Source organism: Rosa chinensis, chromosome 6 (genome assembly GCF_002994745.2).
Source record: "Rosa chinensis cultivar Old Blush chromosome 6, RchiOBHm-V2, whole genome shotgun sequence".
NCBI classification, from domain to species: domain Eukaryota; kingdom Viridiplantae; phylum Streptophyta; class Magnoliopsida; order Rosales; family Rosaceae; genus Rosa; species Rosa chinensis.
Genome location: NC_037093.1, coordinates 1,339,282 through 1,358,834, shown reverse-complemented (window position 1 = coordinate 1,358,834; position 19,553 = coordinate 1,339,282). Strand labels below are relative to the sequence as shown.

The window sequence follows — 19,553 nt, the reverse complement described above, 5'->3', positions numbered from 1 at the left end:
GTATGTCTATAGCAATTGCCTCACATAAGGACCTCTTTTAGCTACTTATCCTATGACTTGTGTTCTGGCCATACAGAAGTGTGAATTAAATTCAAGGACATATTACCACATTGGAAGAAAAGTGTACATGTATAATAATTCCCTTCAGCTATTGTATGGATTCAAGTGTATATCATTGAAGTTCTTTGGACATGCTCTGACCTTTCATTTGTGTTTCAGGACGCAATTTGATTGTGGTTAAAAAATACATTCAGAGGTTAATTGCCTGCATGCTCAATGTTATTCTGCATCTGCAGAGTCCACTAATCTTCTATGAGAGATTCACTCTGAGTAAAGATGATAGTGATCCAGATCCAGGAACTGTCATTCTTATGTGTGTTGACGTACTGGAAAGAATTTCTGGCAAGCATGCAATATACAAAATGGATCTCTGGCATGTAGCACACTCGTTACGTATACCTTCAGCACTTTTTTCAAGATTTCCATCTGTTAAAACATTCTAAACATCCTGTTCCAAAGGATTCTTCAACAAGTCCAAATAACCAACCATCCGACCCAGTAGCAAGTGTACATGTCTCTGGTATAGATAGGCAATACTCAATCGGCCTATATTCTGCTTGCTGCCGATTATTGCATAATGTTGTGAAGCATCACAAAAGGTATATATATTCATTTGGTATTAAAAATTTCACAGTAAAGACTTGCGAAGCGTGCAATAGACTAGTAAGCTTAGGCCAAAACTGAAAACATAAAGATCAGGTGGGAAGAGGTATAGTATGCATAAGAACCTTAAACTTTTGATATTCATCTTTTTCAAATTGATTGTCAAAGATGTTTGAAATGGTCTATATTACTTGTGCATTACTCATCTAGTAGACTGTGCTAAGAATTACAGTGATTCTTTTGTAATTTCTAGTGAATGCGAGGGGTATGTTGCTCTACTTCAAGCTTCTGTTCGTGTTCTTCTTTATTGTTTGGAGACATTGGATGCTGTTGTGGTAGCCAGGGAAGGCTTCTTTTCATGGGAAGTAGAAGAAGGAGTCAAATGTGCATGTTCTCTCAGAAGGATTTATGAAGAGGTAGGTGCTCACTGATGGTATCATTCTAATTTAGATTATAGTTTTGTTCCATTAAGTTTTGACTTTAATGTGACTGAATACCAAAAGGAGAAAATAACTTCATCACCTGATTTTATCATATCTGTTTTGCAGCTAAGACATCAAAAAGAGGTCTTTGGTCCACACTGTTACCACTTTTTAGCTTATTACATACGGGTTTATTCAGGATATGGCCCCCGCAAAACAGGCATCAAAAGGTAATTTTTGCTACCTTGAAATATATTTGTTGTTTCCCAGTGAACATAAAAGGCATAACAGATTAATTAGTTAAAACTGATGATGGTGCCTTATTCTAAATTAAGATTAATGCTGGCCTTTGATTGGTGGAGAAGGGCCGAGGTTGGTGTAGACCTATGTTCATATCATATATTCTTTTTCCCAATCTCTAGCAACTTGAGTATGAAATGATGCCATCCGTTCCGAATGGCAGATTTGAGAATTTAGAGATAGGTTCAGAACAGAAGGGAAGATTAGGTTTAAGAGAGGAGAAACAATGAGAAGAGATAGACCAGGGACAACAAGGATATTATCAATGGGAGATAACTAATTTTTAATGTTCCTAAGATTAACCCAAAATAAAGTATTTTAATCATTTGATCTTATTCTGCATCAGTCGGAGGACGATATCACTTGAAATAAGTATGCGCAAATGCACCAATTACAATCTCCAAAAATCAATAATTTTTTTTTTGGAGTGGCCCTTATATGTAGTCTGAACTATCCTATGGACTTGCAGGGAAATAGATGAAGCTCTGAGACCAGGTGTATATGCGCTGATAGATGTTTGCTCACCTGATGATCTTCTACGTCTTCATGCCACATTTGGAGGTAAACAATTTTGACTTGATAAAAGATATGATTGAAAGGAATTGATTTCTCATATTCTTCTTGTTTGTGTAGAGGGTCCTTGTACAAACACTTTGGCAACCTTGAAGCACGATTACGAACTCAATTTCCAGTACCAGGGAAAAGTCTAAGCGAAGCTTATTTCTGTGGTAGGATATACCCGCATCATCATTTGAATCTGCCTATGTGACTCTTTTACCATGTTAGAAATAGGGTAACATCTTACCTATGTTATAATATTTTTGTAGTGATATCTTTCTTATACATTAGGCTAACGATTTGGACGTGAAAGTAACAAAGCTGCTTGTTATCACTAAATTGGATAATCCGAAGTCATGCTGTAGGTAAACTACCTAAAAAGTGACCTTTTGAGTGTAAGAAGGAATCAACATTTCTTATGAAGTGCAATTTTTCTACCTTTGGTATCATTGTATGATGAGATATTTCATTTTCAGTGTCCTATTGTGGTACGCTGTAGCTGTAATCACATTGTGAGTCTGAACCATTGATAGGATGGAATTGACTCAGCTAGATTGCAATAATGGTATGCCAACAAGAGTCTCTCCCACCTAATGTGTAAGATCCTACCCCTACAATTGTGAGTTACTGAAAATGACCTGTACCCGACTATGGATTTTTATGTAAAATGCCTTGTCCACCCAATACCCTCTTCAGCCGGCTCTATGTCATTTGGATCATTTAGTGATAATATTCCTTAGGGTATCATTAGGCTGGTATGATAACGATTGATTGAGATTTGAGAGCAACCACCAAATTCTAGAACTCCAAATGAACCAAACATAAATACTTGTGCGGTCTAGATTAGACTTGGATGTAGAAGTCTCTTTATATATGTTGGTTTCAAGTTCTACCTATTTTTCTTCTACCTATTGAGAAAGAACGGTCGTTGAATTTTGATGGGTCATCATTGTTATAGAACAGAAGCCCCTTCTTCATACCCAGTTCTGGTCTTCTTGGCAGTGACTGTTGTACTTCTTCTCTTGTCAACTTTGATCTCGTCTTTTGAGGTCGAAGCCCCCAAATTTGAGATCAATTTTGGTCTCATAGCCGCACCATTGCTGTTGCTTGCCGTCGTTCATTCGTTGTCATCAATGTAAACGAAGAAGCCCTATATGACGCCACAATGTTGGAAGTGCAGGCATGCTTGTAAATGTGGCTACTTCTGAAACGATCATGTGATGCTGTATTTATCAAAATTCATAAGAGCTGGTTTGTCTAGTACTCGGTTAAGATAATAAAGATGGTTTATGTGTTTATCGTTTTGTTTATGCTATATGTACTGGGTTGAATTGGTGTTCGTACAAGCACACCAAATTTGGGTACTCTGATTGTAAATGTTGTGTTCTTCATTTTGTTATCCTTATTCCTTTTCTACTCTTCCTCACTACAAGGGTTCCATAGCAGAAGCCAAAGAAATACCTGGTCTGTGTATCCCGCAGTGTTCATAAAGAAAGCAACAGAGTTGCATCTCCAATCTGCAGTTCGAGCTATCGAAAGAGCCCTAGTTGGTGTGCGGGAAGGGTGCCCCAAGACAAGTGATGTAAAATCTTACACAATAAATTTTTCATTCCCGCATTCTGAGTTCTTGAGAAAAAGAAAAAAAGGGTATTGGAATGGATTCCTAAGCAATAAATGGACCAGATGAGAAGCAGCCCGAATTACTCAAGAAATTCTCTCGTGGATGAATCCACTCGAAGTCAATCTTAGTAAGAAAGAACCAAAATCCGTAACAAGTGGGAGGATTTGCCCCATGTCATTTTAAGAGTGGCGTTATGAGCCCACTAACAGGTGACTTGCAAAAATTGTATATCAGTACCCAAAATAAACAAGATATCCGCTTAGGCTTACCATTAAATAGTTGGTATGGTGAACAATTAAGAGAAGCGATTTCTACTTCACTCGTTACAACTTAAAACACTCAATGACCTATACATTAGAAACCTAATGTGAGCGGTTGACATGTGTTCGAGCCTCCTTGCAACAACAAAACAGATGCGTCGGCGCCGTCTGACTTGGATCGCATTGACTGACTGGTAGAGTCTGAAGACCGGAGTCTCCTCCTACTAAAGTCCTCACGATCTAGACCTGTTTCTCTCTCAAGAGTCAAGTCTCTCACCACTTTGCTCCTACTCATTCTTAATCTTTTATTTTGAAGTCGATCTGATCCCAGTAAACCCAGCCAGGTTAAGCTCCGTTTTTCTGTTGGTTTTTACAATTTTAATTTGCTATGTTTGTAACTTTGTATGTGTTGCTATGTTTCTGTTATCTGTTATCTGTATGCTTTGCTATGTTTCTGTTATCTGTAAACCCAGGTTAAGCTCCAACTGGTCTGTGTTGCTGTGTCTCTTATCTGTTTCGACATCAACTTTTATCTCTTTTGTTGCCTTTTTTCTCTGGTTTCTATTTATACAGCTCTGCTTAGTATTTCGTAATTGATCATGGATTAATATTCACAATTTCTGATGAAATTCTGAAACATTCATGCATAACTCGGGCACTCATTAATTATAATCATAACTTTTGGTTATGTAGTGATGTGTTAGGGTATATTATATGCATTTGCAGCTTCTGCTAGAGTTTTGTGTCTCTATGTATTTAGATACCTGAAAAAGATAAAGCAGAGGAATAAACAACCACTGAAACCAAAACAGCTAATATTTGCTGCTTCCCTCGTTAATTATACAACTCTTTTTAGAACTAATATTTATTATAGTGTATTGACTAGGAAATTATCCATCTTTGCTACGTTTTATGCAGTAGGGAAGAGAAACCTGAAAACCGACTGCTTGTTTTCCATGATAGTTACTTCCGAGCCTTGAAATTGTGTTAAAAGCTTATCGGGTTATTCATATACATAGTCCTTGGACACGTACTCTTCGACAAGTAGGAAAGTAGGTTTCATCGGAAATGAGCACACAAAGTACCTCTGCATCTTCCCCCCCTTCAACTCCTCAGTGGAAATATGATGTCTTTCTGAGCTTTAGAGGTGATGACACTCGCAAGGCTTTTACAGACCACTTATACACTGCATTGGAACATCAAGGAATCATAACTTTCAGGGATGACCCTGAACTTCAAAAAGGGGAAGCTATTTCTCCAGCACTTTTTGCTGCAATTGAAGACTCGAGATTTGCTCTCATTGTTCTCTCTCAAAATTATGCATCGTCGACATGGTGCTTGAATGAACTTGTGAGAATTCTTGAATGTATGAAAGCAAGAGAAGCTGTGCTGCCAATTTTCTATGATGTTGATCCCTCTGATGTACGAAAGCAAACAGGGAGTTTTAGACAAGCCTTCGCTAATCATGAAGAAAGATTTAGGGGTGAAGAAGAGAAAGTGCAAAATTGGAGAGATGCTTTAATTGAAGTGGCAAGTTTCTCTGGGTGGAATTCAAAGGATTGGTATACATATACTCTTTTCTTTTTGTCTCTTTCCATTTCTTTAATTTACAAATAATTAATTTTTCTGTTCTTCATTATGTTATTCACAAATAATATAGGCAGATAACCAATTGAACTTATGAGGCTTTTTAAATGTCATTACAAGAATATAAAAGAGATTAAGCCAATGCAGAGACATTTTCATAAACTAAATTAATCTCCATATCAATAACCTGATAAGTTTAGTCTATTCTGTGTTGTAGGTATGAATCAAAGCTCATTACAGATATTGTTGAAGTTATATGTAAAAGATTGCAACCTACATCATACGGTTATGCAGAAAATCTAGTTGGAATTTACTCAAGATTGCATCCAGTTAATTTGCTTTTAAGTGTAGGGGTGGATGACGTCCGCTTCATTGGTATATGGGGAATGGGCGGGATTGGTAAGACTACTATGGTAAGAGCGGTGTATGAGAGAATCTCTTGTGAATTTCAATTCAGTTTCCTTATTACTGATGTCAGAAACTCCGTTGAAAAAAGTGGTTTACTTAATCTGCAAAAGCAACTTCTCTCTGGGATTGGGGCAAAAGTGGCTGACATATCAGACCTTCATGTAGGAGCCACCATATTAAAGAGGTTATTACGTCACAAAAAAGTTCTTCTCATTCTTGATGATGTGAGCCATTCAAGTCATTTGGAATTTTTGGCAGGAAACCCAGAGTGGTTTGGTTCAGGGAGTAGAGTTCTTATCACAACTAGAGATGAGCATTTGTTGATTGAACGTGAAGTAGAGAGTAGATTGAAGGTCGAAGAATTAAATGATCATGATTCTCTTCAGCTTTTTAGCTGGAAAGCATTCAAAAGAGGTTATCCTGAAGAAGATTTTCTTGATTTGTCTAAATCTGTTATAAATTATGCCAAAGGTCTTCCTTTAGCTCTTAAAGTACTTGGTTCTCTTTTGTGTGGAAGAGATCCAAGTGAATGGAACAGTGCATTGAGAAAACTGGGAAGAGTTTGTAACTTGGAAATCTTTGACATACTTAAAATAAGTTACGACGGTCTAGATTCTGAAGAGAAGAAAATATTCCTAGACATTGCATGTTTCTTTAATTGGCAGGACAAAGTTCGAGTAACTGAAGTACTAACCAGTTGCTATTTTTCTGCACCTTTTGGAATAAAAGTTCTTACCGAAAGATCTCTCTTGACTGTTTCGCATGGAAGACTAATAATGCACGATTTGCTCCAAGAAATGGGATGGGAAATTGTCCGCCAAGAGTCTCATAACGAGCTGGGGAGGTGCAGCAGGTTGTGGCTTTTTGAAGACGTCAAACATGTCTTGACCAAAAATACTGTAAGAAATTTAGTACATGAATAATTTTAACTGTTATTTGCTTGTAAATTATATGACAAGGCAGTCTACTAAATCTGCTTTTTATGGTATGATAAAATTTGGTTGATAGGGAACTGAAGCAGTAGAAGGCATATTTGTGGATTCAACAGAGTCAGGAGTAGACATGGACGTGACTCCGAAATCATTTTCAATGATGAGCAAATTGAGATACCTGAAGATTGAGAATGGGAACCTGCCCAGGGGACTTGAATATCTTCCCAATAGTTTACGGATTCTTGATTGGACGAGGTATCCGTCAAATTCTTTGCCATCACATTTCAACCCTCAGGAGCTGCTCGAACTTAGCTTGTGTCATAGTTGTATTAAACATGTTCGGATAGGAACGGAGGTATACTATAATCACTTTATCATTCTGTTATAATAATTGTTGAATATATCTAGGAAGCTAATTTTTGTTTTTACTTCTTATGCAGCCTTTATGCAATTTGAAAACCATCAATCTGAGTTACTCTCTGAATCTTGTCAGCACCCCAAACTTTAAAGGTATACCATATCTCAAGTTTCTGTATCTTGAAGGTTGTATAAAATTGTATGAGGTTGACCCGACAATCGAAGTGCTTGAAAGACTTACTGTGCTGAACTTGAAAGATTGCAAGAGTCTCATGCATTTTGCAAGCAGTGTACGTGGCTTAAAAAATCTCAAAGTTCTGAATCTTTCTGGTTGCTCAAAGCTTAAAAAACTACCGAATGACATGGGTCATTTAGAGAGTCTGGAGAAGCTTCACGTGAATGGCACCGGCATAAGAGAACTGCCTTCCTCAATTGGAATGCTTGAAAGACTTCCTCTGCTGAAAATAGAAGATTGCAAGGATCTCGTGTGTCTTCCAATTAGTCTTGGTGGCTTAAAATCTCTCAAGGTCTTTATTATTTCTGGTTGCTCAAAGGTTGAAAAATTGCCAGAGGAGTTGGGCGATAGAAAGTGCTTGGTAGAGGTTGATGTGAGTGGAACTTCTATAAAAGAACTACCTTGCTCTATTGGATTGCTTGAGGGACTTGTTTCTATGTCCTTGAGAGATTGCAAACATCTTGAGTGTCTTCCAAGCAGTGTAGGTGGCTTAAAATCTCTCAAATATCTCAAGCTTTCTGGTTGCTCAAAGCTTGACAAATTGCCGGATGAGTTGAGTCATGTTGCTTGTTTGGAGAATCTTGATGTGAGTAGTAGTGGCATAAGAGAACTGCCCTCCTCTATTGGCATGCTTGAAGGACTTGTTTCTATGTCGTTGACAGATTGCAAGAATCTTGTGCGACTTCCAAGCAGTGTAGGTGGCTTAAAATCTCTCAAAGATCTCAATCTTTCTGGTTGCTCAAAGCTTGACAAATTGCCGGATGAGTTGGGTCATGTTGCCTGTTTGGAGAAGCTTGATGTGAGTGGAAGTGGCATAGGAGAACTGCCCTCCTCTATTGGCATGCTAGAAGGACTTGTTTCTATGTCGTTGAGAGATTGCAAACATCTTGAGTGTCTTCCAAGCAGTGTAGGTGGCTTAAAATCTCTCAAAGATCTCAATCTTTCTGGTTGCTCAAAGCTTGACAAATTGCCGGATGAGTTGGGTTTTGTTGCCTGTTTGGAGAAGCTTGATGTGAGTGGAAGTGGCATAAGAGAACTGCCCTCCTCTATTGGTCTTTTGAAAAACCTCAAAAAATTCTCTCTTGCTGAATGTAAATCACGGTCACCTAAATCATGGAATATGATACTCAACCCCTTTCAGTTATTGCGAAAAAGAAGTCGCATTCCGGCAGGATTGTCGTTGCCTTGTTTGTCGGGTTTGCATTCATTAACTAATTTGGATCTAAGTGACTGCAATCTTTCTGAAGAAGCAATGCCCTGTGATTTTGGATGCTTGTCTTCATTAATAGATTTAGATCTCAGCAGAAATCAATTCAGTAGACTACCCGAGAGCATCGGCCAACTCTCTAGACTTCACTGTCTTCGCTTGGAATGTTGCCACAAGCTTCGGAGATTACCAGAGCTTCTATCTCATGTATGGGTAGACGCTATCAACTGCATTTCATTAGATACGTTGGCCAATGAAAAAGGACAAAGCAATTCGTTGCTACGAGGATATTTTCTTAACTGTTTCAAACTGGTGGAGAGTCAAAGCTGTGAGAGTATAGCACTTTCATTGCTAACACGCTACTTTAAGAGTCAAGCATTTTCTGGCCATGAAAAATTTGAGTTTGTTGTTCCTGGAAATGAAATTCCAGAGTGGTACAATCATCGAAGTGTGGGGTCTTCGATAACCGTAGAGCTGCATCCAAGTTGGTTTAGTAACAAGTTTATGGGATTCGCCTGGTGTGTCGTTTTTAGACTCCTCAAACCGCTCCCGGCTGGGTTTGAGTGGTTCATTACTTGCGAACTGAGTGCCAATGGAATATCCTCGCGTCACGGTAATATGTTGTTTGGGGGAGATCGGGAGCGGGGTCAACCTGTGTTGGATCACATTTGCTTCTTCTATGGGGCGCGTGGTACGTTCACTAGATATGGGTTGCGGAATATCTTTTGTGATATCTACCGTCAGCTTGTATTCTCATTTAAAGCATGTGGAATCAAGAAGGAATTTGTGCAAGTGAAGAAGTGTGGGGTCCGTATAGTATATGAGGAAGATGCAGAGGAGCTGTCGGAAACATTATTTAAGCAGAGCAATATTGGCATGAATACCAAGCAATGCCTTCAACACAATGACGATGATGAAGCATCTAGTAGTGCAAGTCAGGCCCATCCAAAAAGAATTAAACAAACTCCACCTTGACGGTGTAGGACCCATTAGAATCCCTTATATTCATGACCAGAAACATGATTAATGCATTTTTTTTTCTTTTAAACGTAGGGAAAACCTGACTATAAATTCATGGTTTAAGCCTACTGGTGGCTTGATGAAATAGTAAAATTTAGTTAGTTTAAAATTTTGAACGTCTCTTTTATTTTACTGCTATATATCCTGAAAAGCAAATTGACATGGAATTGGTAATTTTGATAAATGAAAAAGTCACTCATCTTGCTTTACTAGAAAATGAAGGCCAATTAAATTTTTGAGTACATTGTACATTTATCGATGTCTTCCTATCTTGGGAGTCAAATTATCTACCCAACCTTGAATTTGGCCTATTTTTGTGCTGTACATGTTAAATTTTTAGTAGAACATTTAAAATGTCGTCTCTTATGTGTTCCAATAAAGTTAATAATTATTCCGACAGCCCAATTATTACAGTTTCATGAACCAGAATTCCTAGTACTGTTAATCCCATTCAAATTCAAAAATATAGAAGTTGTCATAACTCATAAGCAAGTGTAAATGTATGCTTCTCAATGATTCTAATTAGTTTGCTTTAGCTTGGATAAGTTTTGCCGGATTTTCTTGCCTATATTCTTATGTAAGTTTGTAAATTATGGCCAATTGGTTGTTGATTATTGAATAACAATCAACTTCTATAATATTAATGGTGTCCATAACATCATGGTGTATTGATCAATTGTATTAGGGTTTTTATCATAGGTGGGGTCTGAATTTTTTCGGACTGGACACAATGGTACCTGGACTTTCAAAGTGATCAAATAGGTACCTGAACTTCCAAAACCACATCAATAAGGTGCTTCCGTCTATATTCGGTTATCCTTCCGTTAAGTATAGGGGCAAATCAGATATTTGACTCAAATTGACCACTAAAATGACTGTCATAACCCCAACACTATTCATGTGAAACTTTCCATCATATTTTACCTCCAATTATTGTTTCCCAAGAAATAACAACGGCAATTATTCCAGCATCATGTTTTCTTGAATAATTTTTATAGTTCTTCAAAAATTATTGCAATTAATTTTTATAAAATAAAATTAAGGAACCAAAAAAAGTGATTATACACAAATAGACATACCAAATTCTTATATATAAAATCAGTATTATAATAAAGATTAATAGATACTTTGTTGTATAATCACTTTTTTGAGTTACTGTAATTTTCATTATTTTATTATTTTATTGTCAGTTAACATGCAAGCTTGGCTATTAGGGTTATTATGCTTCATTTTTTCAGAATATTTTATTGTATAATCACTTTTTTTTTTCCTTAAATTTACTTTCTAAAAATTAATTACAATTATGGACTAATTTTTGAAGAACAATAAAAATTATGTTTTAGGGAAACGAGAATTGAGAGATAATCGCTGTGTATTCTCATTGATAATAGGGGCCTCTTTATATAGAGGATTACAATGCATAGAATCTCAATCATACAAGGAAAGTAATTCTACATTGAATAGGATTCTAGATCCTTCTAATTAAATCCTATTACCACTAGGTCAAGTAACATAGAGTTTGGGCTAAACACAAATTAGGTTTTCCTTGAATAATCCCCCTTGTGTTGCCCAAACATGGTGCTTCACTCGTTGTCTCGTTAAAAACCTTGCCGAGTAACAAAAACCCAGTGGGACAAAAATAACCTCGGTCGAAGGGGAAAAAGAGCACAACACACCCTTCACAATTCGAGACGAACATGTAGACATCTCCCCCTGATGTCAGCGCCTCCCCCTGATGACTACGATCATGGGAGTTCAGATAATTTCCGCAAGCCAATTCTTGCCACATGTTTCTCGAACGTGGATTTGGGCAATGACTTAGTAGACAAGTCTGCCGCATTGTCCTCAGATCGAACCTGGTTCACTTTGATCTTGAGGAACTTCTGTTGTTGCTGATTATGCTTGGTGTTATCGCTTTTGATGTAGCCTTGCCTCATTTGTTCAAAACAAGTAGCATTATCCTAAACGCTCGTAGGCTCATCTATGGTAGACTTCAAACCACAATTGTTCGAACATGCGTGATTATGAATCCAATCCATATCCATTCACGAACCATTTCATGAAGAGCAATGATCTCTACATTGTTCGAAGATATAGCGACGGTCTATTCTGTAGACCTCCAAGATATTATGGTCTTTTCCCATGGTGAACACATAACCAGTTTGGGAGTGACCTTTGTGTGGGTCGGAGAGATACCCAATATCAGCAAAACCTTCCAAAACACATGTCGTTTTGGGATGGGGATAGTGGACACAGGCCAGTGTTGGCGGCGTACCTGGTGTGTGATGGGTCCGAATCCATCGTCTCTTTGTAGGGATAGAACAAGCCCATATCACTCATACATCTCAAGTATCGAAAGATATCTTATACACCAATCCAATGGCGTCGCGTTGGTGCAGAGCTATATCTAGTTAACAAGTTCACAACATATGAGATGTCCGGTTTTGTGCATTGGGATAAGTACAATAATGCACATATTGTACTAAGTAAGACACTTCTGCCTCTAGCACATCTTCGTCATCATCCTTTCGACGAAGAGGATCCTTTTCAGGATCAAGACTACGGACGATCATGGGGGTGCTTGAAGGCTTGACCTTGTCAAAATGCCTAAGCATTTACCGACACGATGCTTAAGTTCTAAACGGTGTCATAATCGTGTTCTCCCAAAATCCTTCATCTCAAACTACAGATTTCAAGTGTTCAGCGGTTTCCCTTAACTCTTTAAAGGCTTCTAATGGAGATCATGTCCAACATGAACCGCGATAGAATCCGAAACTTTTCATAGAAACGCGTGGGCATATCCCTTCCCAATCAAGTAGTCACTTTAGTGAGCGTTTCAACCTTATTGTAAACGCGCTCCGTGGTCTAGAACCTCTTGACTTGGGTAAATGAAGTTCGCCATGAACCTTCATGTATATTCCGTATCTAGATCCCTATAGAGATACGTAGTGACCACATTTGTAAGCTGCATGTTCAGTTATTTGGAAACTACCAAACTGACAAGGTAGTGGAGTGCAATGACATTCATTACGAGAGAATATGTCTCATCGTAGTTGATTCCAGACCATGGAGACCATCTCTTTTTCTCACTACGCTTTCTAACGAAGACCCATTAGTCAACAGGTTCTATGTTAGGAGGTGTTGGCATCTCTAGCTCGAAAACCTTCCTCTTCGTTAGAGAATCCATCTTAACCTGGATCGCATCTTTCCATTTAGGCCAAAACTCTCTACGTTGGCATTCATTCATCAACGGAGCGTGGTTCGATATCATCTGGCTCAACGAACTCATGCGCAACGAAATACGCAACTACATCATCAATTATGATGGAGTTTCTATCCCACGTCTCATGTACACTAGTCTAAGTTTCATAGATCTCTATATTCTCAGGAATAGGTTCTGACGTTGAGGCGTCCCCCAACGATAACCATAACCTGGAAGATTCTAATGAGGTGGATTTTGAGTGTCGATGATTCAAGGATTGGTTTGTGCCAATGTATCCTTCAAACCCACGGGCCTCCCACGCATCCTAGCTGGGGCCATGGCCTGTAACGCCAGAGTGCCACTCTCTTTGGCATTGGCGCCATGCCTACCTCCATGTAGGGTGGCGCTACGTCCTCTCATAGGGACGTCCTTCCTTGCAGGCATGTTTGCAGCATATTTGTGTGATCTAGTCACTTTAATAGGGATCAAGATGAGACATAGTGGGGACAGACCACGGAAATTCCTATCGTTCCTGTTGAACATCTGTGTTCTTATCTCCCCCGAATGATGGGAAGATTGTCTCATCAAAGTGACAACCCGCAAATCTAGCGGTAAAGAGATCGCCTTGCAAGGGCAGTAAGTGGCGGACGATTGTTGGAGTCTCAAATCCAACGTAGTTGCCCATTCGTCTGTAAGGACCCATCATAGAGCGCTGTGGCGGCGCAATTGGCACAAAAATGGCTCACTCAAATGTGCGTAAGTACAAAAGACGTGTACCCAGTCACTAGCTGTAACGCAGAGGTACATTGAGTGGCCGTAGGTCGTAGACGAATTAGCATAGCTGCATGCGATATCGCATCACCCCAAGCGGATGTAAGAAGATTGGTGCGCATTACCAATGTTCGGACTACCATCGTAGTCGTTTCTGCGAGACCAATTGGGTGTGTACATGGGAATGTGATGTCTAACATCAAGCCCATTGCAATATCCATCGAAAGTCTTTCGATGTAAACTCTCTAGCATAGTCAAATCCAATTGACTAAATAGGATGATCTGGGGAGTGAGCCCGTTGTCATATGATATGTGCTAGGAGTGTAGCATAAGCAGCATTTCAAGTGGACAATGGCACAACACTTGACCAGCGTGTTTGCGTGTCAACCAACATCATGAGATATTTAAACGTCCGCAAGTTGGTTGAACTAGTCCACAGAATCCCTAAGGATACTATGTAAGAACATAATGAGTATTTTCATAACCTTTGTAGAGGACAGTCTCAGTCCTAAGTTCCCTAAGGAACGGGCTTTGTAAAAACGAGCGAGAGGCTTTAGAAGCAACCAATGAGGATTTTGGTTGGGCCTGAGCGTCTAAAACGCTATTTGAAGCAAGTTGGTGATTGCAGCATCACCTGCGGCGCCATCACCATGATGGACGCCATGGAACGCCATCCATGGCATCATGGATAGGGACTACGCCAGCCCTAGGCTGGTGGTGGAAGGAGTCGATGCCCTAGGCTGCAGCGTCACACTTAGTCCAGGAATCAACTTTTGATTTATGCTTCATTTCGCTCGAGAGAAAAGATGTCCATGTGAAGTCTTTAGTAGACGGATCATCATATCATGACCAGGATGACCTATCCTATCGTGACAAAGCCAATATGTGTCTAAATCCAAGAGATCTTCTCCCATAACTTTTATTGGATTAATAGCTCGAATAGTGACATAGAGTCCACTAGAGAGACACATAAACTTCTCTAAGATGCGTCTTTGTTCGCAATCATTAAAGGTATTGCAAAGGAACTCATTTCCGTTCTCTACATGCATTTTCGCATGGAATTTGTTGGCTATTCATAGGGTACGATTTGCCCTAAGAGCGTAGAGAGTTTCTGTGACAGCTGTAATCAAGGTGCCATTTGGCAAGTGGAACTTGGGCTATTCCATGTCCTTGAATTAATACTGATAGCCCAGCCATCGTAGTCACAAAGTCATATGCTCAGAATCAAAATGGAGTCATAATGAAAAGAACTCGAAATTTTATTCATAAGCCAACAGAGTACATCATTGTCTCTTAACCATTAGGAGAATTTTATCCAAATGCTAGCTAATGCAAAACAATGGTAGTCGTCTAACTTCTTTCGGTAATTCCAAAATAAATGTGACCAGGAGAGTAGAGAGATGTCGGTGGAGCAAGGCTCACTTAAGTACCACTAATCTCAAAACCTTCCTAGACATCACACTTACTGTGGGTGAGCCTACTTTGAAGAAAGACTAAACCATTGGCATTTACTACAAAGTATATCGCAATTGCCTATTACATCTCTTGGAAAAATAAAGACTTAAACAGAATTGGCGATCTATTGATCCCAGCCAGATTTGTAGTCTCCAACCCTTCACTTTAGATCATCTTCTTGATCTTCTTGTTCCACATAGTGAGCTTCTCTTGCTTCACAATATGCTTTGTAGGCGGTGACAAGTTCTTCACGAGCTCTACAAATGTGTGCCCAATGATCAGACACTCCACATCGAGAACATACATCTCTTTGCTCAAACTCCATTGATTGAGGCACTTTGAAAGCGTCATTTAGATGGCTCTTAGTGTTGGTGGCGCCACCAACACGGCCAGAGGCGTTGCCTCCCTCTCTCTTTCCACGTTTACCTTTTCGGTTCCGTGTTCGCCTATTTTGGCGGTTACCTTCCCAAGTAGAGCGATTATATGGATCAGAATGTCCAGAAGTATACCTAATATTAGGGTTTCGCTCTTGGCTCCCTCTCTTAGAGGTGCGACTATAATTGGATTCCGGAATATGCTCTGTTTCCACGGATCTCGAATTATAGTTCTTCACAAGGATATTGTCATGCTTTTTAGCGACATTCATAGCTCCAATGAGCTCATGAAACCTTGTGATCCGTCTTGCATTAACATCGATTCGATAGTTCTTAGCAACCATCAATACAGAGACGGGGAAGGTAGAGAGAGTCTTCTCAATCAACATCGCATCTGTGATATCTTTACCACAGAATTCCATTAAGGATTTAATGCGAAGTGCTTCCGAGTTATAGTCAAGAACTGACTTGAAATCACAGAAGTGGAGGCTATGCCATCTCACTTCTAGGTCAGGAAGCAAGGAGTCACGGACGTTGCCAAATCTTTCTTCGAGTGAGACCCACAGCCTTCTGGGGTCTTCTTCATTCATACACTCATACTGGAGCGAATCATCCATATGACGAGTCATTAGGATGATGGCTTTCGCCTTATTTGCCTTTAAGGCTGCTCTATTTGCTTCCAAAGCTTGAGCTTGCTCAACAGTTATCACGTCCTGGCTAGGCTCGAGAATCATATCCAGGATTCCATCAGCCTTGAGATGCTGGCGGATATCACGAACCAACCTGTGATATCCAGAGCCAATTGTTCCCAATGGAGCAAAGTCCAATTTGTTTAGGTTACTCATCTTGAAAGAGAACAAGAAATTAGGGTTAGTTTCGGAGCGAAATAGGCTACCACGAAAACATATGAAATTTCTGAGCGTAATCGCTTCCAAGAAATTAGGAATTTCCGAGCGTAGTCGCTTCCAAGAAATTCGATTCCAAGAGATATTGGATTAGATCGAAACAATGATCTAAACATGATGTAAGTGGTCGATCATAAATTCTCTACAAACTCTAAGTTTGGAGATCTCAACAAGCTCTAAGCTTGGAGTGAGCACGAACCCCCACAGTTCGGCTTAATTTGGTCTCCCCTATAATGAAGAAAGGGGGGTAGAAGAAGGGAGGTTGCAAGTCCCCGAGAAAAAGAAGCGAAAAAGAATAAAAAAAACTTCAAAAACGGGAACTTTTAGTAAACCATACCTCTTAGGATTGCAGAGCGTATTCGATCCTTATTGTAGGATTGCAGACGAGCTTCAGTCCTAGGCGAATCAAACTTGTTGAAATTCGGAGAAAATTCGCTTCTGAACAGCTCCCACTCTGATTGGTGTACAGGTCTCAAAACAACTCCAATAGGGCTTAAATTTGGAGGTTAGATAGAAGAGACAGACTTGAACAACTTTGATGAAGGAAGAATTTTGATCTGAAGTTCTGAACTAGGCGTTTCGGGGCTTGCAAACTGACTGATATGCACAGGAACGAGCATACTGAACAGCTCCCACCTCGAATGGTGTACATGTCTCAAAACGACTCTAATAGGGCTGAAATTTGGAGGTCAGGTAGAAGAGACATATATGAACAACTTTTATGAAGAAAGTATTTTCATCAGAGGTTCCGAACAAGACGTTTCGGCGCGTGAAAGAAGACTGATCTGCACAGAAACGAGCGTGCTGCTGTGTTGCAGGGGGCAGCAGGCGTGCGGCAATGCTGCAGGGGCAGTAGGCGGCACACGGGTGCGCAAGGGCTGCAGGGGCAGCATAGGGCATAGCTAACAAGGGCTAGGAGCTTGCGGCAGTTTTGGTGAGAAGAGTTTTCGGGTTAGGCTAGGGTTAGGGCTCGTGCTGATAACGTGTTTTAGGGAAACGAGAATTGAGAGATAATCGCTGTGTATTCTCATTGATAATAGGGGCCTCTTTATATAGAGGATTACAATGCATAGAATCTCAATCATACAAGGAAAGTAATTCTACATTGAATAGGATTCTAGATCCTTCTAATTAAATCCTATTACCACTAGGTCAAGTAACCTAGAGTTTGGGCTAAACACAAATTATGTTTTACTTGAATAAATTATTCTTTTTTGAGTAATGCCGCCGGGGTGGGATAATATATTCATCACAAGCCAGAATAGGCTGTTACATACTCTTCCGCTGTCATTTAAAGACAGACAAGAAGTCAGTGGTAGTACCCACAAGTGGTACGTACATATAGTCCTACTCATTGTACAATCAAATATGTAGAAATAGCGGATATCCTCCTTTGGTACTACTCCAGAGACGCTAAAGAGACATTAGGTGCACATTTGTGCTTAGGTTCCTAAAACAAGGAGTTTATTGTAAAAAACAAGCTAAAACATAGTAAAGGTCTAGGGCAACAACCCTAGCCCAAAATAGCAGGCCCAAGAGCATCTAAAGGAATAGTCCAACGTCAGAGCTAGGCCTGGGATTTTGAACCTGAGAACCAATAGAACAGGACCGAGTCGGACCGGATCCAGCGGTTCGGTTTGGTTTGAACTTCTGAAAACATGTCAAAATGGAAGCACCAAACTGTTTTAGAAAATCCGGTTCGGTTCCGGTTATGCTTTTTCCATACTCTCCGGAACCGTTGGAACCGGTATCCATGTCTAGTAGCTGAGTAGCCCATATATTCATTCATTGAAGCCTATGTATATGCAGACCTCAGGCCCGTTTCTTTGCAAGTCAACACGACATCACGACTTAAACACTCGACAAGTTGACAACCTCGACCTAAACGGCTTAACCTAAAAATCTCTCAACTCTCAAAGCCTCAAAGGCTCAAACACTCGACCTCAGACCTGCACTTCCCTCAGTTCCTTGATTCAAAGTTCCAAACCCAAAATCCGTCTATCTTCATAACCCTATATGTGCTTCAAAACCCAAAATTTCAATTCTTAAATCCCAGTTTGTATCCCAAACCAGCAAATCGTAGCTAATCCCTAATTCCCAATTCCTCCCAAATCGTTCAATACTACGACTACAAATGAGTTTGAATTCACTTTCTTCTAATTCAAGTACTCGGAGTCCTGGAAATGAGATTATACCTGTAACACAACAAGGAGAAGAGACTGAAGGAGCTCAGTCGCATCATCCTAGCACCACGAAGAAAGGTGCTGCTGCAAAGAGAAAGAGGGCAAAGAAAGCTCAGAAAGTGAAGAAATCTAAGGAGAGAAGTTGGATATGGGCACATTTCATAAAGGTGGAGCACCCGCTTATGGAGACTGTGGACGGAATTGAGCAGGAAGTTGGCCACACCACAAGAGCACAATCTAAGTATTGTACTACTCACCTCGCATGTAATTCGACTAGTAATGGAACTAGTTCTCTGATTAAACACATAGAGGTAATATGCAAGGAATATCCGGGTAGAAAAGAATTAGCAGCGAGTCAAACTCAGCTTGGTGATGATGACTTGGATGAAAATATGGTAACTAGGCACTGGACTCAAGAAGCTTGCATTCAAGCTGCTACGGTTATGATAGTGATGTATGAAATTCCCTTTAGTTCCATAGAAAGACCAGGGTTTAAGTATTTCTGTAAGGTGGCTATTCCGAAATGGAAAATTCCTTGTAGGAAGGTTATAGTGAATTTTTTTTTGAAAATGTATCAATCGAAGAAGGAAGAGCTTAGGAAGGAATTAAGTTGTCATTGTGTGTGCTTGACAATCGATACTTGGACATCCCTTCAAAACATCAACTATATGGTCTTGACTGCGCATTTCATAGATAATGGGTGGAAATTGCACAAGAGAGTTCTAAATTTTTGTGTAATATCAAATCATCAAGGAGTTACAATCGGAAGAATTTTGGAGTCATGTTTGAGGGCTTGGTCTATTGATAGAGTCTTAACTATTTCTGTGGATAATGCTTCTGCAAATAAGCATGCCATAGATTACATTAGGAACAAAATGAACGATTGGGAAAAGAGTGCTATTTTTGGTGGGAAATATCTGCATGTCCGCTGTTTAGCACATATAGTCAATCTCATTGTGAGGTCTGCCCTACATTTACTGGATAAATCTGTGTCTAGTATAAGGAATGCAGTTCAATATGTTAGATCAAGCTCATCAAGGTTAGATGCATTTAGGTCTTGTATTGAAAAAGAGGTGGATGATTGCAAGAGTAT

General features: G+C 39.6%; 1 protein-coding gene and 1 pseudogene across 4 annotated transcripts in view; both read left to right on the top strand.

Moving 5' to 3' along the window:
- LOC112174873 overlaps window positions 1-19,553 on the top strand; it is a 64,331-nt pseudogene that overhangs the window by 4,763 nt on the left and 40,015 nt on the right.
- The window catches only part of LOC112174872 (TMV resistance protein N), a 66,887-nt gene continuing 49,568 nt past the window's right edge, over window positions 2,235-19,553 (top strand). Inside the window, exons 1-6 of one of the 4 annotated variants that reach the window (XM_024312703.2) lie at window positions 2,235-4,168; window positions 4,743-5,386; window positions 5,629-6,718; window positions 6,828-7,106; window positions 7,192-7,366; window positions 8,006-8,395. In XM_024312703.2, coding sequence (XP_024168471.2) covers window positions 4,893-5,386; window positions 5,629-6,718; window positions 6,828-7,106; window positions 7,192-7,366; window positions 8,006-8,395 — 2,428 coding nt within the window. In that variant the 5' untranslated portion in view covers window positions 2,235-4,168; window positions 4,743-4,892. Of the gene's footprint in view, window positions 4,169-4,742; window positions 5,387-5,611; window positions 6,719-6,827; window positions 7,107-7,191; window positions 8,396-19,553 lie in introns of those variants that run through there. The other 3 variants (XM_040509203.1, XM_040509202.1, XM_040509204.1) reach the window with 3 other exon arrangements.